At 47.1% G+C, this 27,966-nt stretch overlaps 1 protein-coding gene across 1 annotated transcript; it reads right to left on the bottom strand.

Moving 5' to 3' along the window:
- Nucleotides 1-394: 394 nt before the first annotated feature.
- On the bottom strand, nucleotides 395-27,966 carry LOC129703864 (zinc finger protein 585A-like). Its single transcript, XM_055646540.1, has 6 exons — nucleotides 27,599-27,966; nucleotides 24,758-25,991; nucleotides 22,521-22,655; nucleotides 19,757-20,879; nucleotides 16,423-16,480; nucleotides 395-2,266 (listed from the first exon to the last, which is right to left on the bottom strand). Exons 2-6 carry the CDS (start codon nucleotides 25,681-25,683, stop codon nucleotides 993-995), a joined length of 3,516 nt encoding a protein of 1,171 aa, XP_055502515.1. The 5' UTR covers nucleotides 25,684-25,991; nucleotides 27,599-27,966; the 3' UTR covers nucleotides 395-992.

The following is a 27,966-nucleotide window of genomic DNA, read 5'->3' as shown; positions in this document are numbered from 1 at the left end:
TCATCCAGATCATTAATATATATTGTAAATAGCTGGGGTCCCAGCACTGAGCCTTGCGGTACCCCACTAGTCACTGCCTGCCATTGTGAAAAGGACCCGTTTTTACTCCTACTCTTTGCCAGCCAGTTCTCTATCCACATCAATACTGAACCCCCAATGCCTTGTGCTTTAAGTTTGTATACTAATCTCTTATGTGGGACCTTGTCGAAAGCCTTCTGGAAGTCCAGATACACCACATCCACTGGTTCTCCCCTATCCACGCTACTAGTTACATCCTCGAAAAATTCTATAAGATTCGTCAGACATGATTTACTTTTCGTAAATCCATGCTGACTTTGTCCAATGATTTCACCACTTTCCAAATGTGCTGCTATCCCATCTTTAATAACTGACTCTAGCAGTTTCCCCACTACCAATGTTAGACTAACTGGTCTGTAATTCCCCATTTTCTCTCTCCCTCCCTTCTTAAAAAGTGGGGTTACATTTGCTACCCGCCAATCTTCAGGAACTACTCCAGAATCTAAAGAGTTTTGAAAGATTATTACTAATGCATCCACTATTTCTGGAGCTACTTCCTTAAGTACTCTGGGATGCAGCCTATCTGGCCCTGGGGATTTATCGGCCTTTAATCCATTCAATTTACCCAACACCACTTCCCGGCTAACCTGGATTTCACTCAATTCCTCCAACTCCTTTGACCCGCGGTCCCCTGCTATTTCCGGCAAATTATTTATGTCTTCCTTAGTGAAGACGGAAACAAAGTAGTTATTCAATTGGTCCGCCATATCCTTGTTCCCCATGATCAACTCACCTGTTTCTGACTGCAAGGGACCTACATTTGTTTTAACTAATCTCTTTCTTTTCACATATCTATAAAATCTATAAAATACCTATATCGGTCCTGAACCGAAGCGCCATCTATTCATGTTCTCCAAATATGCTGCCTGACCCGCTGAGTTATTCCAGCACTTAATGTCTTTCAAATCCACCAATCATTTATGAACTCGCTGGTGTGTCTGCAGATTGCATAAACGGGCAAAACCCTTCCCACACACCGAGCAGGAGAAGGGCCTTTCCCCAGTGTGAACTCGCCGGTGCATCAGCAGGTGGGACGACTGAGTGAAACCCTTCCCACAAACTGAACAGGAGAAGGGCCTCTCCCCGGTGTGAACCCGCTGGTGCACCAGCAAGTTGGATGAACAAGTGAACCCCTTCCCACACACAGAGCAGGAGAAGGGTTTCTCTCCAGTGTGAACCCGTTGGTGCGTCAGCAGACTGGACGACTGGGCAAATCCCTTCCCGCACATCGAGCAGGTGAACGGTCTCTCCCCCGTGTGAATCCGCTGATGCATCAGCAGGTTGGAGGAACATTTGAATCCCTTCCCGCACATGGAGCAGGTGAACGGCCTTTCCCCGGTGTGCACTCGCTGGTGCTTGAGCAGGTGCGACGACTGAGTGAATCCCTTCCCGCACTCGGAGCAGGGGTACAACCTCTGTTGAGTGTGGGCTCGCTGGTGCCTCAGCAGGTCCTCTGGGCTTCTGCAGCTCTTCTCACAGTTCGGACAGTCAAAGGTTTTGCGTTCGGCGTGAACTCGCTGGTGTGACTTTAAATGAGAGAGCTGCGCAAATCCCTTCCCGCAAACAAAGCAGGAGAATGGTCTCTCCCCAGTGTGAGATCGCTGGTGCGTCATGAGGTTGGACGAACGAGTGTACTGCTTCCCGCACACCGAGCAGGTGAATGGCCTCTCCCCGGTGTGGACCCGCTGGTGAATCAGGAGGTCGGACGACTGGATGAAAGCCTTCCCGCACACCGAGCAAGTGAACGGCCTGTCGCCAATGTGATCTCGTTGGTGCCGCAGCAGGTTGGAGGAGTATGCAAACCCCTTCCCGCAGAGGGAGCAGTTGAAAGGCCTCTCTCCAGTGTGAAGTCGCTGGTGTGCCACCAAGTTGGACGACTGAGTGAAGCCCTTCCCGCACATTGTACAGGTGAATGGCCTCTCTCCGGTGTGAACCCGCTCGTGTCGCAGGAGGTCAGATAACTGATTGAACTGTTTCCCACACATGGGGCAGGTGAACCTCTTCTCCTTGCTGTGACTGCGCTGATGAGTCTCAAGATCAGATGGATCACTGAATCCCATCCCGCAGTCCCTACATTTCCACAACATCTCCATCATCCGAGGTCCCTGTGTTCTTTTGGGATGGACAATCAAATGAAGCCTCGACCACACACACACACACATGCACACACACACACCAGATGTAGTTTCTCACAGCTCTAAGTGACTGACTAGATGATCTTTCAGGCTCAGTAACTAGTTGAAGTTCATTCCACAGCATTCATTATGTGTCGCAGTGTTTTTCCAGTAAGTGATGTCTGAAATCTTTTGCCACAGACAGAAGAGATTAAAATTTCTCCTTTTATATCCAAAGAGTGATAAAATTGAGAGACAGTCATATTTTGATGTGAAGTTTGGATCCGGTTTTCCATCTGCAAATCTCTGCTGATTACACCCTGTAAAAAAGATTTGTCACGGTTAGGATAAGAACTGATTTGACATCTAAATCCATATTTTCAGAACCTTGTTTCCTTACATTTTCCTGAAGCACTGAATCCACTTCTTATACACCCTGTGAATCTCCATTCACCATGCACAGAAATTCATTGCATTTCTTACATTATTTCCTTGACTCTCATTTCACTACATCAGCAGAAGGCAAAGCCTCAGCCTGGTTCTATTCTAAACATAGTGGATCCCATTTAATCAAGTAACAGTATGGTAACCAGAAATGAGATCACAGTGGGAGTTGTCTCCCTTTAAGTAGAGGGTGCATCAGTCCATTATAGAATTGATTTCTTCTAATCGAAAGTAGGGTATGAACAGAATAATATACATGTAATTAAATTGATAACTTATTATTTAGCCTTTGTCAAACACGGAAGTAACATTTTAAAATTGTAACACAAGTCTGGAGGAAAAAGGGCATAAGTGGGTTTCGCTAGGAAATAATATATCTTCTTCAAACATTACAGGGGCTATCTGAGGTAACAATGACCCGTTTTTTGGAAATCTGACTTTACACAAATTCTTCCATATATTTCAAACCATTTTTCAAAATTGTCATAATGAAATAACATGTCCATTATTGACAGGATGCATTATATCTTGCATTATTTTTATAATGGGGAATGTTAGGTTGAGTATTTGATTAAATCTAGCAAGTGTAATCAAGCAAGAGCGGGTGGGATAAGGGTAGCTATAGAAAACAGCCATTTCTGATTTACAGTGAAATTGGCTCAGGAATGGAAGTCATATGTAACCATTTGATACACAAAAGTATTATTCATCGTTTTCCGAATCTGCCCTGCCCTGACCTTTCGGAGCCCCGCGCGATGTTGGGACCAGCCCCGCACAACTCCATATGGCTCCGGTGATCGAAGTGGGACCGGCCCCGCGAGGCCGTACGGCTCAAACGACCACGATCGGTCACGCTCGCCGCATGTGCTGGTGGGACAGGCCCTTAACTCTTTCTTAAATGATGGGGTAGTCCCAGCCTCAATTACCTCCTCTGGCAGCCATACACCCGCCACCCTTTATGTGAACTCCTTGGATTCCTAGTAATCTTTTCACCTTCAGCTTGAACCTATGTCCTCTGGCCCTCAATTCCCCTACTCTGGGCAAGAGACTTTGTACATCTACACTATCATGATTTTGTTCCCCGCTACACCTAAATCCAAGTAATTTATGCCTATCAAGTAAATCTGTGATTCCGAATATTTTCCCAATGTGGATATGTTAAAGATTAGAAGGCTTTAAGTTGAGAGGAGCAAAGTTTAAAGCAGATGTGCTGGGCAGGTTTTTATTTATAATAGAGCAATGAATGTCTGGAATGCACAGCCAGGAGTAGTGGAGGAGGTTGATATGACAAAGAGGCTTTTACCCTGGCACATACATATGGAGGGATATGGATCACATGCAGGCAGAGGAGATTGCTTTTTACCGTATCATGTTTGGCACAGATATTGTAGGCGAAAGGATCTGTTCCTGAGTTGTACAGTTCTATCGACAAAATACTAATCTGTGGGAACACCATTGTGCATTTCCCTCCAATGTAAGGACACTCCTTCACAACTACTATTTCATGTAACTTGGAGCTATTTTCTGCCTAATCCTCACCCTCCTATGTTCTGAAGAAAAAAAGATTCAGCCTATCCAACCTCTACTTATAACCAAGTCTGCAAGCCCAGGCAAGATCCTAGTGAATCCCTTTTGCACCCTTTCCAACTTCCACACACATGGTCATGCACTCTGTATCTACCTGTTATACTTAAGTTTGAGGATTGTATTTACGTATAATATTATCTGATCTGATTGAAGAGCATGCAAAACAAAGCTTTTTGCTAATCCTTGGTACAAGTCAATAATAAACCAAAACCTATGCTGACTTTCTCCAATTAGTCTGGGTCTATCCAAATAGAATCGGTATGGGTAGGACGGCGAAATAGGCAAGGGAGAAAACGCTTGTTGGGAGTTGTATAGAGACCACCAAACAGCAGGTTAGGGATAGCAAGCATTTAATTAGGGATGCGTGTAGCTAAGGTACAGCAGATATCATGGGTGAATTTAATCTACATAAAAATTGGGCCAACCAAATTAGTAGCAGCGCTGAGGAGGATTTCCTGGAATGTATACGGGATGGTTTTTAATCCAATATGTAGAAGAACCGACTAGATGGCAGGCCATCCTAGATTGGGAATTGGTTAATAAGGAAGGAATAGTTAGCGATCTTGTTCTGCAGACCACCTTGGGCAACAACTGACCATAATATGGTCCTGAACTTAAAGAAAGGAGACTTTGAAGGTGCGAGAGCATATTTGGAAAGCAGTGACAGGATCGGTCCAAGTTAGCATGGATTTATGAAGGGGAAATCATGCTTTACGAATCTTCTGGAATTTTTTGAGGATGTAACAAGTAGAATGGATATGGGATAGTCAGTGGATGTGGTGTATCTGGACATGGATTGAGAACTGGTGGGCAGTAGTATTAACATGGATAGAGAACTGGTTGGCAGGCAGGAAGCAAAGAGTAGAATTAACGGGTCCTTTTCAGAATGGCAGGCAGTGACTAGTGGGGTGCTGCAAGGCTCGGAGCTGGGACCCCAGTCATTTACAATATATATTAACGATTTAGATGAGGGAATGTGACATCTCCAAGTTTGCGGATGACACAAAGCTGGGTGGCAGTGTGAGCAGCGATGAGGATGCTATGAAGCTGCAGGGTGACTTAAGTAGGTTAGGTGAGTGGGCAGACACATGGCAGATGCAGTATAATGTGGATAAATGCGAGGTTATCCACTTTGGTGGCAAGAACAGGAAGGCAGATTATTATCTAAATGGTGTCAGATTAGGAAAAGGGGAGGTGCAACGAAGCCTGGGTGTCCTTGTACATCACCCACGTAAAGTAAGCATGCAGGTACAGCAGGCAGTGAAGAAAGCTAATGGCCTTCATTGTGAGATAATTTGATTTTAGGAGCAAGGTGGTCCTACTGCAGTTGTGCAGGGACCTGGTGAGACCGCACTTGGAGTATTGTGTCCAATTTTTGTCTCCTAATTGGAGGAAGGACATTATTGCTATTGAGGGATTGCAGCGTAGGTTCATCAGGGATGGCGAGACTGACATATGATGAAAGAATGGATCGACTGGGGTTGTATTCACTGGAATTTAGGGCATCTTATAGAAACATATAAAATTCTTAAAGGATTGGACAGGCTAGATGCAATAAAAATTTTCCCGATGTTGGGGGAGTCCAGAACCAAGGGTCACAGTCACAGTTAGGCGAGATCGGGAAGGACACGTCCATTGTTCCAGAGTTTGACGATTGTATTTTAGTACAGTGTTGTCTGGTCTGTTTGAATAGCAGGTAAAAAAAAACTTTTCACTGTAACTCAGTCCATGTGACAACAATAAACCTAAACTGCCAACCAGTTCTCTATCCATGTCAATACACCTGCCAATAAACCTTGCAGCAATATCCCATTGCAAAATGAATGTAAAATAAAGTGTCTTTTAACAGATCCCACTGAACTCATTGCTTCAGTTACAATTTGTCCATAAGATATAGGAGCAGAATTAGGCCATTCGTCCCATCGAGTCTGCTTTGCCTTTCATCAAGGCTGATCTAATTTTCTCTCTGAACCTCATTATCCTGCCTTTTCCCCGTAACCTTTGATGCCCTTACTAATCAAGAACCTACCAATCTACGCTTTAAAAATACCCAATGACATGGCCGTCACAGCAGTCCGCTGCAATGAATTCCATGGATTCAACACCATCTGGCTAAATAAATGTGTCCTCTTCTCCATTTTAAAGCTACGTCCTTTTATTCTGAGGCTGTACGCTCTGGTCCTAGACTCTCCCACTACTATAAACACCATTACTTCCTCCCAGCCAGCTTCCTTTGTCATATATGATGCCATTTACTCAACCACCAAAACGTTATAGTTTGTGGTTTTCTTCTTTACATATCCAATCTGTCTCTCTGATTCTTTATCCTCCACCTTCTTATAAGCTTGCCTTTTGCCAAAAGCTCCCAGTTCAGATATATTTTGGAATTTGTATTTCATGTAGATTTCTTTCTCTCTTATAGATTTTGCAGTTATATTAATGTCTTCATCTTCGTAAAATATCCCAAGAGAATTTAGAGGAACTAACTGAGATAAAATTTAACATCAAGCCATACAAAGCTTGAATAAGGGCCATTTGAGAAAATATTTAAAAAGCTGTGATTTAAAGGAAGAGTTAAAAGAGCAGAATGCATCAGTGCTGCAGCTATCTAAGAAAATTCAGTTCATCATCGAACATTCAAACTTCTACGGATGCACTGCTGAAGGTAATGAGTGCATCATAAACTGGTTTGACAATTCCAATGTAGAGGAATGCAAGAGGCCACAGACTAGTTGATCAGCCGAACCATCAGAGGCACAGTCCTGCCCACCATCAAAACCGTCTGCACGAGGAACTGACTCAAGAAAGTGACATCTATCATTAAGATATACACCATCCAGGCCATGCCGTCTTCTGTTGCTACCATTGAGCAGGAGGTAGACGCCTGAAACCCCACTCAAGCTTCAAGAACAGCTACTTTTCCACAATTAGCACGATCTTGAACCAATGCCTGATCCAGCCTCAACATGGAACACTGCAAATCACTTATTGTACTACTGTGGACGGTTTTATACTATTGTCTTGCTTTTTGCAGTCTTTTTCTTTTCATTGTATTGCAGAAGTTATGCTGTTGTGTCTTTGTGTAAACGTGCCTGTGATGATGCTGCACGCAAGAGGCTCTACCTCAAGGAATTTGTGGATATAATAAACTCGATTTAATTGAATTGAATTATTATCCTTGAATCAATTTAAATAATTTTGTGGGGGAAATGTTAATGTTTCCACTTACCAAAATAGGTAATGTACTGTGTTGATTTCTGAAAATAAGGGCCAGAAATGTAAGTTCGAGGCTTTATGACCAGTTATTTGACACTATTTCACCATGTCTGGAGCCATTTCTTTTTTTATTTATAGACGCTCCCTACCCTCGTTTGGCTCCATTTAAGGACGTTCCCAGAGGTTGTTACGCATGCGCCTGGGCAGCCGACGGCCGTTTGTGGATATTCGTCAAGAAAGCAAACGGGAGGAGGCGGAAAGCGGCACTGGACGGGGGGGGGGGGGGGAGAATATCCGTCGTTTCGTGCCGGGATCCAGCGGTAAATATCCTGGTTTTATACTCTGAACAAGGGCGGCTCATGAAAGGGCAGCACCGGCTGCAGTCCGTTTACCTCCCTGCCTCTTACCTTCTGCGTCACTCTTTGTCGCCGCCGGCGCACGCGCATGCTCAGTGGAACTGAGCCTGCTGTGAGCGACGTCCCGGTTGGACCAATGGAAAGCGACGAGTCGGGTCCTCGCCGACCAATCAAGGAGGGAAGGGGGAGGGGGGGGCGGGACTCTCAGTTCTTGGTTCTTGGTTTCTTGGTCCTCCAAAATATTCCAAATGGAATTTAAACTGGAGGTGGTGGAGGGAGGACTTAAGCCAGAAAGGGTCATTGGGAAGAAAGGGCTACTTTAAATTTAGTTGCATCTGGTTGGGTAATTATAGTAGGGTGGAGATTATTGCATGCTTTAATTGTGCGGGGGAAGAACGAATTGCTGTATACATCTGTCTTTGTAGCTAGAATCACAAATTGGATCGAATGCCCTCGTCTGCTCCTAATTGGTTTGGGTTTGGTGTAGGTCTTGTAATCTATGTCGAGCTGACCATTTAACATTTTGTAAAAACAGGTCAAATGGTGAGCTTCACGTCTGTCTTGGAGAGGCACCAACTCAGAATCTTTCTGTCGCAAAGAACTGCAGATGCTGGTTCATTACCGCAGCTGGACGCAAAAACGCTGGAGCAACTGAGCTGGCCAGGCAGCACATCTCTGGAGAAAACGAATAGGCGATGTTTCGGGTCGGAACCCTTCTTCACCATTTCGAGAGAATTATCATGTAAAACTGAGAATACATAGGTATGTGAAGAGGCAAAATATAGTTAAGACCCTTGAAGACTGAAAAAGGCGAATTTATTATGGGGAACAAGGAAATGGAAGTCGAGTTGAACAGGTACTTTGGATCCGTCTTCACTGAGGAGGACACAAACAATCACCCTGATGTTCTAGTGGCCAGAGGATCTAGGGTGATCTAGGGTAAATCTGACTGTAAAATCTTCTTCAGATGGGCATTTTCATTTTGTATGTAAAAACCCACTTGAGAACCATGGGCGATTTAAAAAATTTCCAGCCAGATTTATCACTTCTGAAACTTTTTAGATGCCAAAGGAATCAAGAAAAAACACAAATAATGCCTTAGTTGATGAAATGCAGTGAGCAAACGGCCAATTATCGCTAAGCACTCTGGCTGTTGTTGTCCCTTGAGCTCTCGCTTCTATCTACCGTCATTTCTCCTCACGTTTGGAATTCAGAAGTAGGATAAATGTCTCACACGCTTATCCCGATTTCCATAATTATTTACAACGCAAAAATTGCCATTTTTGGCGGGTTTTAACGAGCCCGCTACGCTGGAAACAATGGTAAGTGCCTACCTGCAGTTCATCGCGTGTACTCCATTTGGAGTAGAGTAGCAATTGTACGGGTCATGGGTCGTGACCCGACTGCCGTGAAACCTCCCGATACAGTGGGATATAGGTCAGCTGCAGAAATGGGCAGAGGCATGGCAGATGCAGTTTAACCCTAGCAAAAATGAGGTGTTGCACTTTGGGAGGTTGAAAGTAAGAGCAAAGTGTACAGTTAATAGAAAGATCCAAAAGAGCATTGATATACAGGGGGATCTTGGGGCCCAAATCCATAGCTCCCTGAAAGTGGCAACACAAGTAGATAGAGTGGTGAAGAAGTTGTATGGTAAAAGGAGATGTTGAACAAATTTTTATTATTTTTACTGGAGAGTCAGAGGCTAAGCGGAATGTAGAAAATTATGAGGGGCATAGATAGGATAGGCAGTCAATATCTTTATCCCAGGGTGCAAATGTCACGGGTTAAAGTGACCAACTTTAAAGTGAAAGGGGCAAATTTTAAAGATGTACATGGCAACATTTTTACAGAGTGGTGGGAGCATGGAACACGCTGCCAGGTGTGGTGGTGAACGCAGTTGCGATAGTGAAGTTTAAGAGGTTCGTAGATAAGCACATGGATATGGAACTGTATGGATCACTTTCAGACAAATGAGATTGATTTTAGTTTGGCATCATGTTCGGCACGAACATTGTGGGCCAAAGGTCTTGTTCCCGTGCTGTATGTTGTCTATGTGGTGCAATGAAACTCTATTAAACAATGCAACATACAACCTTTAGTATTTTTAACTTGTGGTAATGATAATAAACGCATTGCCTTTGAAAATACCTTTTTATTTTTTTTTAAATCCTGCAGGAAAATACTGTTGTTATTGCGAGTCTGAAACTCACTAACTCCTTACCCTTTCACAGCCAAATTGTATTTATAACATGATTTTCTATACACAAAATTTTACAGCAGAATTATCTGTACTTACACTTTAACGAGATATCAATCAATTAGTTTTATTCGTCACTTGCACACAAAGTGCAAGTGAAATGAATTTGTCAGCGGTACAATGAAAAAAGAACACACAAAAACCACAAGAAAAATTTAACACAAACATCCACCACAGCATTCATCACTATGGTGGAAGGCACAAAATTTGGCCAGTCCTCCTCCATTTCCCCCCGTGACCGGGACCTCAACCTTCCGCAGCCGCCGCTGCAGGTGTCTAGATGTTCAGGCAAGGTAAAGTCCAGGTAAGTCCCGAATGGTGCCTCCCCACCGGCTTCAGGTTGTTGTACCGCGGCTTCAGGTTGTTGTAGACCGCAGGCCGGCGGTCGAAGATCTAAAGTCCCCGCCGCGCTGCAGCCGGAAGCACCGCAGGGCCGGCAGTCGGAGCTCCCCTCCAGGGGTCCCCGGCGTGGGACCCCGCTCCAGATGGTAAATCCCTGCCGCGCCCGCGGTAGAAGTTAGCCGCGGGCCGGCAGTCGGAGCTCTACTCCTCCCGGGTCCCCAACGAGGGATCCCAGGCTCCGGACGCCGCGCTGGCTGGAGCTCTGCAGACCCCGGCTTCAGCCCGCCGCTGGCCAGCGAACCGAGCGCTCCACGACAAGAGTCCACGTTGCGCCCGCCGCTGACGCCCCGGGCACGTCTCCGGGAAAGGCCGCACCAATCCTCGATATTAAGCCACGGGGGAGGTGACATAAACAACATAAAAAACAACACTAAAAAAGTAGTAACAAACTAACATGCTGCTGGCAGGCAGGTCTGCCGGCTTGCAGCGCCCCCACCGAGATACAACAACCAATTCCAGGACTCATTCCATGACTTCTGGGCGGATCGAAGGAGGAAGCGGTGGGGGTGTGGAGAGGACGGACACTCTCTGCTTCAAGCTACAGTGCAAGGTATCCATGTTTTCTGTCAAGGAACATGAAGGGATGAACGAAACATGGAACTCCCTTGAGAGGGAGGTATTCGACTTGGGAGCAGCTGGGAACACAGCTCTGGATTTACCAAGATGGCCAGCAGGCAGGTTGCCAATGGGGGTCACAGATTCAAATTGTGAATAGTCTGGATCACACCCACCCTTCGAATTGTAGGAGAATTAGCGGTTGTGTGTGCAAGCAAATTGCCGAGCTGCAGCCTCGCGACAGATTCTCTGCCATGGCCCTGAAGGAACGGACACGTTAGCCTGCAACTATTTGGGGGATTTGGGAAAAGTAGTTTATAGACAAAAGTTGCAGGATTAGGCCATTTGGCCCTTAGAGCCAGCACCGCCATTCACTGTGATCATGGCTAATCATTCACATTCAGTACTCCGTTCCTGCCTTCTCACCATATACCTTGAGTCCACTATCTTTAAGAGCTCTAGCTAACTCTCACTTGAAAGCATCCAGAGAATTGTATTCCACTTCCTTCTGATGCAGAGAATTCCACAGATTCACAACTCTCTGGGTAAAAAGGTTTTCCTCACCGCCATTCTAAATGGCATACCCTTATTCTTAAACTGAGGCCTCTGTTTCTGGACTCCCCCAACATCGGAAACATGTATCCTGCCTCTAGCGTGTCCAAGCCCTTAATAATCTTATGTTTTAATAAGATCTCCTCTCAACCTTCTAAATTCCAGAGTACACAAGCCCAGCCGCTCCATTCTATCAACACTTGACAGTCCCACCATCCCGGGAATTAACCTCGTGAACCTATGCTGCACTCCCTCAATAGCAGGAATGTCCTTCCTCAAATTTGAAGACCACAACTGCACACTATAATCCAGGTGTGGTCTCACTAGCGTCCCGGAGAACTGCAGAAGGACCTATTTGCTCCTATATGCAACTCCTCTTGTTATGAAGGGCAACACGCCATTAGCTTTCTTCACTGCCTGCTGTACTTGCATGCTTTCCTTCAGTGAGTGATGAACAAAGGCACCCAGATCTCGTTGACTTCCCCCTTTTCCCAATTTGACACCATTCAGGTAATAATCCGTCTTCCCGTTTTTGCCACCAAAGTGGATAACCTCACATTTATCCTCTTTAAACTGCATCTGCCATGCATGCGCCCATTCACCCAACATTTCCAAGGCACCCTGCATCGTCATAGCGTCCTTCTCACAGTTCACACTGCCACCCAGATTGAGTCATCTGCAAATTTGCTGATGTTACTTTGAATCCCTTCATCTAAATCATGATGTATATTGTAAATAGCTACGGTCCCAGCACCAAGCCTTGCGATGCTCCACTAGTCACTGCCTGCCATTCTGAAAGGGACCCGTTAATCCCTACTCTTTGTTTCCTGTCTGCTAACCAATTTTCTATCCATGTCAGTAACCTACCCCCTAAACCATGTGCTCTAATGTTGCCCACTAATCTCCTATGTGGGACCTTAACAAATGCTTTCTTAAAGTCCAGGTACACTACATCCTCTGGCTCTCCCTTGTCCATTATCCTAGTTACATCCGCAAAAAATTCCAGAAGATTAGTCAAGTATGATTTCTCCTTCGTAAATCCATGCTAACTCGTACCGATCCTGTTACTGCTTTCCAAATGTGCCGTTATTTCATCTTTTATAAATTACTCCAGCATCTTCCCCCCCACCAATGTCAGGCTAACTGGTCAATAATTCCCTGTTTTCTCTCTCCCACCTTTCTTAAAAAGTGGGATAACATTCGCTACCTTCCAATCCACAGGAACTGATCCTGAATCTATGGAACATTGGAAAATGATCGCCAATGCGTCCACGATTTCTAGAGCCACTTCCTTAAGTACCCTGGGATGCAGAACATCAGGCCCTGGGGATTTATCAGCTTTCAGTCCCATCAGTCTACCCAACAGCATTTCCTGCCTAATGTGAATTTCCTTCAGATCTTCCGTCAACCTAAATCCTCTAGAAACTAGTACATCTGGAAAATTGTTTGTGTCTTCTTTAGTTAAGACGGATTCAAAGTACCTGTTGAACTCGTGTGCCATTTCATTGATCCCCATAATAAATTCACCTGTTCAAGGGTCCAACTTTTGTCTTAACTATTTTTTTCCTCTTCACGTATCTGAATAAGCTTTTACTATCCTCCTTTATATTCTTGGCTAGCTTACCTTAGTACCTCATCTTTTCTCCCCGTATTGCCTTTTTAATTATCTTCTGTTTCTCTTTTAAAGTTACCCACTCCTCTGGCTTCCCGCTCATCTTTGCTATGTTATACTGCTTCTCTTATTTTTATTCTGTCCTTGACTTCCTTTGTCAGCCACAGGCGCCCCTTACTCCCCTTGGAATCTTTCTAATCTTTGGAATTAGCTGATCCTGCACCTTCTGCAGACCCGTACGAAGCTTTTCAAAAAGGGGAGTGGCATGACAGGATTACATAAAACGTAATGTGAAATAATGTGCGCGCTGCGCTCATCACGAGCGCGACGTCCCTCGATGCCAGGGTTTTTAGATGCTCTCTGATGCATTCTGAGCCTTATTTTGGAGCATTTTTGTACCAAATTTATGACCAATATTTCAGAAATTAACAGGAATCTGAGAGGTAGCTTTTTCACACAAAGGGTGCTGGGTGTATGTAACGAGCTGCCAGAGCAGGTAGTTAAGGCTGGTACTATCCCAATGTTTAAGAGACATTTGGACACGTACATGGATAGGACAGATTTAGATGGATATGGGCCAAACGCGTGTGAATGGGACTAGTTTAGATGGGACATGTCAGTCGGTGTGGGCAAGTTGGGCTGAAGGGCCGGTTTCCACACTGCATCATTCTATGACTAAAAAGAAGAAAATTGCATGTAGATAAGTAGATAACAGATTTAAAAGAGGAGTGAAATGTAAAGGCAGAGAGAGGTTTATGGGTGGAAAGGAACATAGGAAAGGAGAGGTGAGAGTGGGCTTGGGCAGGTGGGGGAAATAGTCACAAAGTGCTGGAGTAACTCAGAGGGTCAAGCAGCATCTGCGGATAATATGAATAGGCGACGTTTCACAGCGTGCTGGAGTAACTCAGCGGGTCAGGCTACATCTGTAGAGAACATGGATAGGTGACATGTCACAGAGTGCTGGAGTAACTCAGTGGATCAGGCAGCATCTCTGGACAAAAGGTACAAATTATATTTCAGGTCAAGACCGTTCTTCAGTAATATTCATGATGTGACATGCATAGACATTCCTGAATGTTACCCAAACCATCGTGAGCTACTTTGTTACGGTGCTTGCCCTCTCCGATAACATCTCTGCTGCCTTGGGTGATGCGGGACAGGACACAAGCTTTGGGACACGGCGTGAAGCTGTTGCCGTCTGTCCCAACCTGGTAAAAACCTGGATGGAGTGGATTTGGAGAGGATGTTACCACTAGTGGGAAAGTCGAGGACCAGTGGCCACAGCCTCAGAATTAAAAGACATTCCTTTAGGAAGGAGATGAGCAGAAATTTCTTATGGCAGAGAGTGGTGAACTGTGGAATTCATTGCCACAGACAGCTGTGGAGATCGGCAATGGACATTTTTCAGGAGGAGATTGATAGATTCTTGATTGATATGGGTGTCAGAGGTAATGGGGAGAAGGCAGGAAATGGGTTTGAGAGGGAAAGATAGAGTCATAGAGTGATACAGTGTGGAAACAGGCCCTTCGGCCCAGCATGTCCCATCTGCACTAGTCCCACCTGCCCACGTTTGATCCATATCCATCCGAACCTGTCCTATCCATGTACCTGTCTGGTTCTTAAATGTTGCGATAGTCCCTGCCTCAACTACCTCCTCTGGCAGCTGGTTCCATACACCAACAGCGCTTTGTGTAAAAAACATACCTCACAGATTCCTATTAAATCTTTTGCCCTTTACCTTAAACTTATGTCCTCTGCTCCTCGATTCACTTACTCTGTGCAAAAGACTCAACCATATCTATTCAAATCATGATTTTATACACTTCTATTAGATCATCCCTCCTCCTGTGCTCCATGACATAGAGTCCTAGCCTACTCAACCTCTCCCTATAGCTCTGGCCCTCTAGTCCTGGCAACATCCTCGAAAATCTTCACTGCACCCTTTCCAGTTTGATGACATCTTTCTTATAACATGGTGCCCAGAACTGAACACAATACTCTGAATGCGGCCTCAACTTCTTATCGAACTGCAACATGACCTCCCAACTTCTATACTCAGCTTGACCCGCAGAGTTACTCCAGCACTCTGTGAAACGTTACAGAACAGGGCAAGATTAGCAAGTTTGCTGATGATACAGAAGTGAGTGGTTTTGCAGATAGTGAAGATGGTTGTGAAAGATTGCAGCAGGATCTGGATCAATTAGCCTGGTGGGCAGAGGAATGGTTGATGGTTCCTTGAAGGTCGTGTCACAGGTATATCAGGTGGTCAAAAAGTATTTTGGCACTGGCCTTCATCAGTCAGAGTATTGAGTATAGAAGTTGGGAGGTCATGTTGCAGTTGTATAAGACGTTGGTGAGACCGCATTTAGAATACTGTGGTCAGTTCTGGGCACCATGTTATAGGAAAGATGTCAAAGTGAAAAGAGTACAGAGGTCCCCATCCTGGATCAGTCCAATCAGGGTTGTGTCATCCGCAAACTTGAGAAGCTTGACCGAGGTGTCTGTGGAGGTACAGTAATTGGTGTGGCGAGAGTAAAGAGGGGAGAGTAAGCATCTTGCGGTGCTCCTATGCTGAGCGTTTGTTGGTCCGAGGTATGCTTTCCCGCCTCACCTGCTGCTTCGTGTCTGTCAGAAAGCTGGTGATCCACCGACAGAGGGGTTCAGGCACAGTCAACTCAGAAAGTTTGGATCGTAGTAGCTCTGGCACAATGGTGTTGAACGCAGAGCTAAAATCAATAAAACAAAATCCTTGCATAGGTCCCATGTCGGTCTATATGCTGGAGGATGAAGTGCAGGCCCAGATTGACTGCGTCATCAACAGATCTATTGGCCCAATATGCAAAATGCAGAGGATCCAGCAGAGATATTGTGATATTTTTCAGCTTGGCCAGCACAAGCCTTTCAACAAGCCTGTAGTCATTATGACCGGTAATCCTTACCTTTTTGGGTACAGGGACAATAGTGGAGACTTTGAGGGACAGGCAGGGACAGTACATCTTTGCAGGGACTGGTTAAAAATGAATAATTGGGTGCGATTGGTGTGGGGTGGGTGTAGAAGGGCCCAGTCTTTGCAGACTGAGGTCAGGCTGTGAGTGGGTGTGAAGTGGTTGGGTGGGGTGGGAAAGGTTCCACTCTTTTCATACTGGAGTCTTGCCTTAAGTAGGTGTGAAGTGGTGAATGGGAAGGACAGGGTGCAGGGTCCATTCTCTGCAGACTGGGGTCTGGCTGTGTTTGTTGGGGAAGGGGTACCAGGGTTACGTTTCTGTTTTTCAAGCCTGCGGTAAAACTCATTCAGGTCGTTTGTCAGCTGATGATTGTCGAAAAAGCGGGGGCGGGGCTTTCCTCATAGCTGATGATTTCTTGCATGCCCTTCCAAACTGAAGAAGTCATTAGCTCAGAACTTGCTCCTCAACTTCTCAGAATACCTTTCCATGGCAGCTCTGATTCCTCTTCTCAGCTCTTTATCGATTAGGCTATTTTTTAACTCTTTAACGATTAGGCTATCGGCTTGACGCATATTTGCCCCATATTTGTCCCTTCCCCCCCCCGATCTCGAAATGGAAATGTTACATCTGTATATCTATATATTACTAAATCTCTGTCCTTGACCGCTTTTGGCCATCTCTGCTGCGATTTCCGAGAGAACGCCGCCAACTACGGCCGTCATTTTTGGCCACCTCGCTCAGAGCCCCGCTCTGCCGCGTGTGTGCCGAGGATTTGTCCTCTCGATCAAAAATGACAGAAATATTAATGTTTTTACAAAATTCCCCATTCTCTCTGCTGCCCCCGCTGGAGGGAGGGGGAGGGAGTATAAAACCAGGAAGTGTTGTGCCTCAATCAGTGTCTGCAAGCTGGAGGGCACTCTGAGCTCTGAATGACTGAACAAATGTCCACACAACTGTGAGTAAGCAATGCCTGCAAATGGTTGTATGGGGGGGTTGGGTTGAAGTAAAAAGGCACTCTCTCTCCCCTCCCCTCTCTCCCCACCTGTCTCTCTCTCTCCCTATCCCTCTCTCTTTCTCTCTCTCTCCCCCGTCTCTCTCCTTTCTCTCTCTCCTCTCTCCCCATCCCCCCCTCCCCCTCTCCTTTCCCCCCCTCCTCTCTGCTCCTCTCCCCCTCCTCCCCCCTCTCCTCTCACACCTCCCTCCCCCCCCCCTCCTCCCCCCCCCTCTCTCCTCTTTTTTTCCTCCCCCTCCTCCCTCCACACACCCCCCTCCCCCTTCCCTCCACCCTCCCTCCCACTCCCTGCTCCCCACCTCACCCCCCCCTCTCCTCTCACCCCTCCCTCTCTCCCTCCTCCCATTCTCCCCCCTCTCTTCCCCTCTTTCCCCTCCACACCCCCTACCCTCTTCCCTCCCCCTCCCTACCCCTCGCTGCTCCCCACCTCTAACCCTCACCCTCCACTCGCTTCCCCTCACTCTCACCCTCTCTCTTTCCTCCTCTCCTCCCCCACCTTTCCCCCCTTACCCACCCCCCCCCTTATCCTCCTCTCCACCCCCTCCCCCCCTTTCCCCCTCTCTCTGTGTCTCTGTCTCTCTCTCTTTCTTTTCCCCTTCTCTCTCTTCCCTCACCCTCTACCCCCCCCCCCCCCCTCTCTAGATGTGACTGCAAGTTGGGGGCTATGCGTCAGTGGATAGGGTGTGTATGGGGTAAAAGGAGCAAACTAATAATATTAATATAATATCAAGGGGGGTAATTAGCGTGAGTGCGGGGGGGGGGGGAGGGGGCGGATAGTCAGTGTGTGTGACGCTGCATGCTGCCTTTCCAGCCCCCCCCCTCCCTCCCCCCACAACCGCACGTTGGGGGAACAGACCCAACGGGGTCTGCATTTGGTCTAATAATTAATATATTTATGTCACAAACTATGCAATTCATATTTTTCAGTATTGTTATCAAGGAAAAGAAAGCAGTTCCAATTGTTTGATATTATTTGATATTGTTTAAAATTATTCATATGGAGGAGAAAATATAATAGCTCTAAAACATAACTTAATTTTGCAATCTCACTAAAGATAATCCCCCTTTCCCTCTCCCCTCCACCTCTCTCTCCCTCCCCCATCTCTCTCTCCCCTCCCCTCCTTCCTCTCTCTCTCTCCCCTCCCTCCCTCTCTCTCTCTCTCTCTCTCTCTCTCTCACAGGGGCGCCCCCCCTCTTTCTGACAGGGGCAGCGAAGATGAAGGTGGCGCGGGCCCAGCGGGCAGGGGCGCGAAGATGAAGGTGGCGTGGGCCCAGCGGGACTGGCGTGTGCCCAGCGGGGGTCAGCAGGGGTGGCGTGTGCCCAGCGGGGGTGGTGTGAGCCCAGCAGGGGTCAGCGAGGGTGGTGTTGGGGCCAGCGGAGGTAGTGTGGGGATCGAGGGGGGGGGGTTGGGCCCAGTTGGGTTCTGCAGGGGGTGGTGTGGACCAGCGGGGGTGCAGGGGGGGTAGCGGGGGCCCCGTGGGGGTGGCGTGGGCCCAGTGGGGGTCAGCGAGGGTGGCGTGGACCCAGCAAGAGTCAGCAGGGGTGGCGTGGGCGCAGCAGGGGGTGGCGTGGGCCAAGCGGGGGTGGTGCGGGGGGAAGATGGCTTGGGCTCCGGCGGCGGGGGGCGACGAGGGGAGCCGGCTCCGCCGCAGCTCCGCCACAGAGGCGTCTGATGTTGGGGTTACAGCCGTTGGGTTCAGATTCAGCCACTCCCGCCCGGCGACGGGAGAACGGAGAACTGGCCGTTTCCAAAGTGGAAACGCTGATTTTTTTCCCCCCGATTTTTTTTTCTTTCTTTTTTTCTCTCTCGATTTTTTTGTTTTTGTTTGTAATTTTTTTCTTAGGGGGCAAAAAGGGGGGTGCGGTCGCACCCAACGCACCCCTCTTCGGACGGCCGTGTTCAGTATTATTCACAGAAATACCTGCCGTTGTTGTTCCACTATTATCCCTGCTAGGATATCTTTCCTGTCAACTTTGGGTAGCTCCTCCCTCATGGCTCCATAATTCCCTTTGTTCAACTGTAATACTGACACCTCTGATTTTCCCTTCTCCTTCTCGAATTGCAGATTAAAACTTATCATGTTATGGTCACCACCTCCTAATGGCTCCTTTACATCGAGTTCACTTATTAAATCTGGTTCATTACACAATACTAAATCCAGAATTGCCTTCTCCCTGGTTGGCTCCAGTACAAGCTGCTGTAAGAATCCATCATGGAGGCACTCAACAAACTCCCTTTCTTGGGGTCCAACACCAACCTGATTTTCCCAGTCTATCTGCATGTTGAAATCTCCCATAACAACCGTAGCATTACCTTAAAATCCAGCTGTGATAATAGCACTGTAGTAATAAGTTCCGCAGAGGATCAAAGAGCGCAGGCACAGTGCAATGCAAAGCCAGCTACCATTTATGAATTGAAGATAAACACAAAGTGCTGGAGCGGCAGCATCTCTGGAAAAAAGGGATGGATGACATTTCAGGTTGGGTAGCTTTCGAAAAGGGGTCCCAACCCAAAATGTTACCCATCTTTTATTCTCCAGAGATGTAACCTGACCCGCTGAGTTACTCTGGCACTTTGTGCCTATCATTGGTATAAACCAGCATCTGCAGTTTGTTTCGAAATCATTTGTGAACTCCATGGTGTGACTGCAGGTTGGACAATCGAATGAATCCTTTCCCGCACACGCTGCAGGAGAAGGGCCTCTCCCCCGAGTGAATCCGCCGGTGCACCAGCAGACTGGACAAGCAGGTGAATCCTTTCCCGCACACTGCGCAGGAGTGCAGTCCCTCTCCGGTGTGAACCCGCTGGTGTCGCAGCAGGATGGATGAGGAGATGAACCCCTTGCTGCAGACGGAGCAGGGGAAGGGCCGCTCGCCGGTGTGAACCCTGCGATGGACCAAGAGGCTGGACGAAGAGGTGAAGCCCTTGCCGCAGGCAGGGCAGGTGAACGGCTTCTCCCCGGTGTGAACCCGCTGGTGCGTCAGCAGGCTGGATGACTGAGTGAACCCCTTCCCGCACACGGAGCAGGAGAACGGCCGCTCCCCGGTGTGGACCCGCTGGTGGATCAGCAAGTGGGAGGACTGAGCAAACTCCTTCCCGCACATTGCGCAGGAGTACGGTCTTTTGCCGGTGTGAACCCGCTCGTGCACCAGAAGGTGGAAGGAGCGAGTGAATCCCTTCCCACACACAGAGCACGTGAAAGGCCTCTCCCCGGTGTGAACCCGCTGGTGTGTCAGCAGTTGCGATGACTGGTTGAATCCTTTCCTGCACACAGAGCAGGTGAACGGCCATTCACCCGTGTGGACTCGCTTGTGGACCTGCAGCTTGGATGAGTGGGTGAAGCTTTTCCCACACACTGAGCAGGTGAAAGGCTTCTCCGTGCAGTGAATCTGCTGGTGTTTTCGCAAGTACTGTGAGCATTTGAAACTCTTTTCACAATAGGAGCAATTGAATGCCTTTTGATCGGCGTGGACCTGGTGATGCGCCTTTAGCTTGGACGATTCAGTGAATCCCTTCCCACACACGGTGCACCTGTACGGCCTCTCCCCGGTATGAATCCGCTGATGCACCATCAGGTGCGACGAGCGCGTGTATCCCTTCCCGCACACGGGGCAGGTGAACGGCCTCCCTTTGGTGTGAGTGCACTCACTAGTTTCCAGCTGGGTTGGGAACTTTAACACTTTCCCACACTCATATTCACACTGATCCTCCATGATCTGAGTGTCCCTGTGACTCTCTACGTTGGATGATCAATTGGAGACTTGTCTGCAAACAAAACAGGTACACGATCTCTCCTTGATGTTAACTCGAGCTGTATTAATTAAGGTGCACTGAGCGCACTGGGTTGTTCTCACTCTGTGTGTGTCCTTGTCCGTGTGATGTTACAGTCGGGCTCTGGTTTGATTGTCTCATTTGCAAATCCTCCATTGAATTTCACCTGTGAAAGACATTTACAGAAGTCATTGTCATGCATACATGAAAGGAATCAGATTAGGCTCCACCTCTTCTTTCCTTATTGAACACACTTTCATCCTTTATCCTTTGTCACTTATTCCACACGTCTGTCAATCGATCCTTCCTCACCTGTCACTTGCCAAGCTTGGCCCCGCCTTCATCTCTCTTGTCCAGCTTCCCCCCCCCCATACTCTGTCCCGTCAAAGGGCCCTGAACTGAACTCTCTGGAATGTCTTGTGCATCCTCTCGAAAGTCGGCACATTCCTTCTTGTAATTCGGCAACCAGTACCGCATGCAGAACTCCAAGTACATGACAAAACTCGAAAGTCTTAGTTTATTTAGTTTAGAGATACAGCGTTGAAACAGTCCCTTCGGCCCACTGGGTCCGCGCTGACCAGCGATCCCCGCACATTAACACTGTCCTACAAACACGAGGTACAATTTACATTTATGCCAAGCCAATTTACCTACATACCTGTACGTCTTTGGCGTGAGGGAGGAAGCCGAAGATCTTGGAGATAACCCATGCAGGTCACGGGGAGAATGTACAAATTCAAAGTACAGACAGTACCCGTAGTCAGAACCTGGGTCTCCAGCGCTGCAAAGTGCTGTAATGCAGCAACTCTACTGCTGCGCCACCGTGCCTGCCCTGCACCGTGCCTGCCATGTCCTGTAAAGCTGTAACATGACTTCCTTATTTTTATACTTTTATACCTTCTGACTGAGGAAGGCAACCATACCATGTGCTTTCTTTCCTACTTCTTCTGTGACCAAGTGAGACAGAGGTTCATGTGCATCTCTTATAACATCTTCTACTGCATCCATTATTCATGATATGGCTTCCTGTACATCTGCGAGACCAAGTGTAGACTTGGTGACCATTTCACCAAACACTTCTCCATCCACCTACATTCCTTTCTCTGGATTCACAATTCACAACTTTTCAATCCTTTTGTCTCACAACTTTAAAAAAGAATCATTAGCCCTTAATCAGTGCTGTTAAGGGTTCTTACTATCCTAAACTCTTTCCCCTCACATTCGACCGACCAAGTAAAACACCTCACACTTGTTTTTGTTTATTTTCCCTGTCCCTCTGATATTTGCTGCTCAATGGTTATCAAACACCGTAGCACCCCCTCCCCTTCCCCCTCACCCTGCTTCCAGTCACCATTGCACCTCCCTTTTCTCCCCCACCTAGTCCTTGCGTTTTGCGATTTACAGACACTCCCTGGCCATTTCCCCTTGATTTGAGGACGCTCCCTGGGGCGGCGCGGGCTGTGCGCGCTGCTCCAGCAGCTGCTGGTTAATCCCCCGAAAACGCGGAAAGGTGGTGGGGGGTCTGGGCATTCATTATTTATTTGCTTTAGGGTTCCGATAGTGAGAAGATCAGTTTAAATCTCACAATCAGCGTTTGTGAAGCCGACCCCCTCTTACCTGCGACGCGCCTGTCTCTCGTCCCAGTCTACGCATGCCCAGACCACGCAGCTCGAGTGATTGACGTGAGACTGATCCAATAGAATGTGGAGTTGTAGGAAGGCTGGAGCTGCGGCGTGGGCCTCCAACCAATCGCTGCGCAGGTGGGCGGGCTTAGACCGTCTGAGCCAGGATGGTCTTATCGTGTAGGATTCTGAATCGTGTAGGGCCGGCAGATCGTGTACGGTTGCCAGAACACTTAAATTCCCCTTCCCATTCCCACACTGGACTTCCTGACCTAATCAGTGTGAGGCTAAACGCAAATTGAAGGAGCAGCATCTCAAATTTCGCTTGGGCAGCTTACAACGAGGTTAATTCCCGGGATGTCATATGTTGATAGATTGGAGCGGCTGGGCTTGTATACTCTGGAATTTAGAGTGATGAGAGGATATCTTATTGAAACATATAAGATCATTAAGGGTTTGAACACGCTAGAAGCAGGAAACAGGTTCCCAATGTTGGGGGAGTCCAGAAACATGGGCCATAGTTTAAGAATAAGTGGTAAGTCATTTAGAACGGGGATGAGGAAAAACATTATCACACAGTTCTACACAGCGCCTACATGTGTGGAATTCTCTGCCTCAGAGAGCAGTGGAGGTTGGTTCTCTGGATGCTTTCAAGAGGGAGTTAGATAGAGCTCTTAGTAATAGCGGAGTTAAGGGATATAGAGAGAAGGGAGGAACAGGGTACTGATTGTGGATGATCAGCCATGATCACATTGAATGGCAGTGCTGACTCGAAGGGCCGAATGGCCAACTCCTGCACCTATTGTCTAACCCAGTTGTCTATTGATTTCTCTAACTTCAAGTAACCCAGATATCCCCCTCTCCATCCCTCCCCACCCAAGTCGTAAAAGCTTGAGTAGTCTTGGTGAGGTTCCTTGTCTGTACTCGTTCTCACCGAGCAAACAGCGATCAACGGCCTGTTTCCTTTATCAGTTACTTTGTTGCATATCTATCATTCATTTGTTCTTTATCTTGTTGCAACATCGTCCATTTCTCTCATTTCCCTTGACTCAATCTGAAGAAGGGACTCGACCCGAAGCATTACCCATTCCTTTTCTCCAGAGATGCTGTCTGACCCGCTGAATTACTCCAGCTTTTTGTGTCTATCTTTGATTTAATCCAGCATCTGAAGTTCCTTCCTACACACTGAATCATGTAATGTAGCTGTCAGCAGATGAAACTCTTGCAAGATGTATTCGTGACACAGAGACCCAAACAACTGCAAATGCTAGAATCTTGAGTAAATCACAAAGTCCTGAAGGGACTCAACAGGTTAAGCAGTATCTCTGGAAGGAATGGACAGATGACATTTCGGACCATGGCCCTTCTGCAGACTGATTGGAGTGACTTTGTGACTAGTGAGGGTGTCAATGTTGCGCAGAAGGTAGAATGAAGTTGGGGTGAAAATAAGATCAGCCATAATTGAACGTGTGAAGAAGGGTCTTGACCCGAAACATCACCCATTCCTTCTCTCAAGAGATGTGCTTGTCCTATTGCAGTTGTACCACACCTGGAGTATTGTGGTGAGACCACACCTGGAGTATTGCGTACAGTTTTGGTCTCCTAATCTGAGGAAAGACATTCATGCCATAGAGGGAGCACAGAGAAGGTTCACCAGACTGATTCCTGGGATGTCACGACTTTCATATGAAGAAAGGCTGAATAGACTCGGCTTGTACTCGCTAGAATTTAGAAGATTGAGGGGGGAATCTTATAGAAACTTACAAAATTCTTAAGGGTTTGGACAGGCTAGATGCAGGAAGATTGTTCCCGATGTTGGGGAAGTCCAGAACAAGGGGTCACAGTTTAAGGGTAAAGGGGAAATCTTTTCGGACTGAGATGAGAAAAACATTTTTTACACAGAGAGTGGTGAATCTTTGGAATCCTCTGCCACAGAATGTAGTTGAGGCCAGTACATTGGCTATATTTAAGAGGGAGTTAGATGTGGCCCTTGTGGCTAAATGGATCAGGACGTATGGAGAGAAAGCAGATACAGGATACGGAGTTGGATGATCAAGAATCAAACACACATCATTAAAAGAAAAAACATTTTTAATACCTGTGCAGTATTTAATAAATCCTCTACCCCAACCTGGAGTTGCGTAAAATCAACAGAATCAAAGCTTGTCTCTCAGGAACATCATGGGTCATCTGTGGATGTGATTAACTGCCATGATTGCATTAGAATAAAATCACTTGTGAACCCTTTGGTGTGACTGTAAATTGGACAACTGAGTAAATCCCTTCCTACAGATGGAGCAGGGGAATGGCCTCTCCCCGCTGTGAACTCGGCGGTGCACCAAAAGGCTCGACGAGGAAGTGAATCCTTTCCCACATACAGAGCACGAGTACGGTCTCTCTCCTGTGTGGACTCGTCGGTGCACCAGGAGACTAGACGAACAAGTGAATCCCTTCCCACACACGGAGCAGGAAAATGGCCGCTCACCGGTGTGGACCCGCTGGTGGATCAGCAGATGGGAGGACTGAGTGAACCCCTTCCCGCAAACTGAACAAGGGAACGGTCTTTTGCCGGTGTGAACCCGCTCATGCACCAGGAGGTTGAATGAGCGAGTGAATCCTTTCCCGCACACAGAGCAAGTGAAAGGCCTCTCCCCGGTGTGAACACGCTGGTGCGTCAGCAGGTCAGACGACTGGTTGAAACCCTTCTCGCACACGGAACAGACGAACGGCCATTCACCTGTGTGGACTCGCTCGTGCACCAGAAGTTTGGATGAGTGGGTGAAACCTTTCCCACACACGGAGCAGATGAAGGGCCTCTCCGTGGTGTGAATCTGTTGATGTCTTCGCAGGTACTGTGAGCTTTTGAAACTCTTTTCGCAATTGGAGCAATTGAATGTCCTTTTATCAGTGTGGACCTGGTGATGCGCCTTCAGCTTGGACGATTCAGTGAATCCCTTCCCACACACGGTGCAGGTGTAAGGCCTCTCCCCGGTGTGAATGCGCTGGTGTGCTAGCAGGTGGGACGAGCGAGTGAATCCTTTCCCGCACATGAAACAGATGAATGGCCTCTCCTTGGTGTGTGTGCGCTGATGGGTTTCGAGTTGGGAAGGGTAATTGAATCCTTTCCCACAGTCCACACATTTACATGGATTCTCCATGGGCTGATTGTCATGCAGACTCTCTGATCATATGAGACTTTGTCCCCACACAGAACGTGTATTGAGTCTTTCCTGTGAATATTTTTTTCAGCCTGTGTAAATGGTTAAAGGTGCATTCACAATCATCATGCTGGCACACTCTAGTCTTGGATCTTTAGCAGCCCGGCAGGTTTAATATGTTTTTCATGGAATACAGAAATGTTTTTTTCTTTTAATATAGAAACTATGACCTTCAGGTCCCAATGTCTTGAATGACAGTCAAAAATTGGTCTGAGTTTGCTTGCTGCAAATCCATTACTTAAAATACCCTGTAAAAGAGTTTACAAAAGCCATTACTAAGTACATGATCAAACATCAGAATAAATAGAAGTCCTGAGGGTGGGGACGTGGTGATAACTGGGCAAAGATAGCTGGTTCAATGAGTACTTCAACCATGTTACTTTCATTTCACATTTGTTCTTGAGAATAGAGAGGTCTGAGTGTGCAGATGCAAGGTGCTCCAAGAGAATGAACTTGGACCATCCATATTGAAGCAATGACCAAGAAAGCATACCAATGCCTTTACTTCCTTAGAAGGCTTATGAAGTTTGGCACGTTCCCTGCAACTCTCACCAACTTCTACAGATGCACCATAAAAAGCATTTTATCAGTAAGCATCACAGTTGCATGCAAGACCGCAATAAATTACAGCGAATTGTGGATGCAGCCAAGACAATCACACAAACCAACCTCATTTCTATTGACTCAATTTATATCTCACATTGTCTCCGCCAGGCCAGGAGCATAATCAAGGATGAGTCACACCCTGGTCACTCTCCTGTCACATCAGCCAAATGGTATAGAAGTGTGAAAACAGGGACAGTTTCTTCCCAGATGTTATCAGGCAACTGAATCATCCTACCATAACCCGAGAACAGTCCAGAACTACAAGTTATCTCTTTGGTGACCCTTAGACTATACTTGATTGGACTTTGCTGGCTTTACCTTGCACTTAACACTATCCCCTTATCATGTGTCTATACACTGTAAATGGAGCGATTGTCATTCCCTTATCATGGGTCTATATACTGTAAATGGAGCAATTGTAATTGTGTATTGTCTTTCTGTTGACTGGTTAGCACACAACAAATGCTTTTGACTGTACCTCAGAAACACAAAGAATTTATGTCAGCCAAACTTGAGCCAATGCGTCTCGACTGTAGAATATATCTGTCAGCTATTATGATTTTATTCTTGGTCTGCTGCTGCTGTTCCTGTGTACCTATTACCTTTTCTTTTGTTGGCAGAGGTTGTGCATTTGGATGGTGCTGTCAGAGTAGCTCACTTAAGTAACTTCAAAACATTTTGTAGCTGGTACACACAGTCGCCCCTGGGAGCTGGTGGTAGAGGGAATGGATTGTTTAGTGTGGTAACCGGAAGCAAGAAAGGATTCGGATAAATCAGGGTTAGTAACATAGCAGCACAGTGGACAGCGGTTGAGTGGCTGCCTTAATGCTCCAGGATCGATCATGACTACGGGTGCTGTCTATACAGTTTGTATGTTCTCCCTGTGACCACGTGGGTTTTCCCCAGGTACTCTGGTTTCCTCCCACACTCCAACATCACACAGGTTTGTAGGTTAATTGTGTTCAGTAAAACTGCAAATTGCCCCTAGTGCGAAGGAAACAGTTAATGGGGGTGATCACTGGTCGGCCTCGACTCCGTGAGCCGAAAAGCCTGTTCCATGCTGTATCTCCAAAGTCTAAAGATGACCTCAGAAGCCGATTGATGGCTGGGGACGGTGCCATCAATCCACACTACCAACCACACACCCAATGGTGTCATCGGCAAATTTAAGAATGTTAACACTGTGGCCTGGTTTACAATTGCATTTATCCCTCTTTTTCAGATATGCCGCGCTCCGACACCACCTTACCTTCATTCACTGGCGTTTTTTTTTGATTCGGTAATTTCCCACTTACAGACGCTCCCTGGGTCCTTGCGTTTTATTTTTGTTGATTTAGGGTCGATCCCCGAATTTACAGCGCATGCGTCGTGGGTCCCAACTGTCGTCTGCAGAGACCAGTCCGGAGCGGGACGGAAAACCAGCGGCGAGTAGCTGCTTTCATCGTTTCATCCTGGGCTTGGTGGGTAACGTTCGCGCTTTCATATTCGTTTGTGGGACCACCGTCGGCGTCTGTGAATCATCTGCCCCGCGGCCTCTCACCTCCCGCCTTCTCTTTGTCGCCGCCACCCGCGCATGCTCAACCGGCCTGCTGCGGAACGGGCCAATGGAAAGCGCGC

The sequence above is a fragment of the Leucoraja erinacea genome, chromosome 15 (genome assembly GCF_028641065.1).
Source record: "Leucoraja erinacea ecotype New England chromosome 15, Leri_hhj_1, whole genome shotgun sequence".
NCBI lineage: Eukaryota > Metazoa > Chordata > Chondrichthyes > Rajiformes > Rajidae > Leucoraja > Leucoraja erinaceus.
The sequence above is the reverse complement of the archived record's forward strand: the minus strand, read 5'-3'. Positions and strand labels throughout refer to the sequence as shown.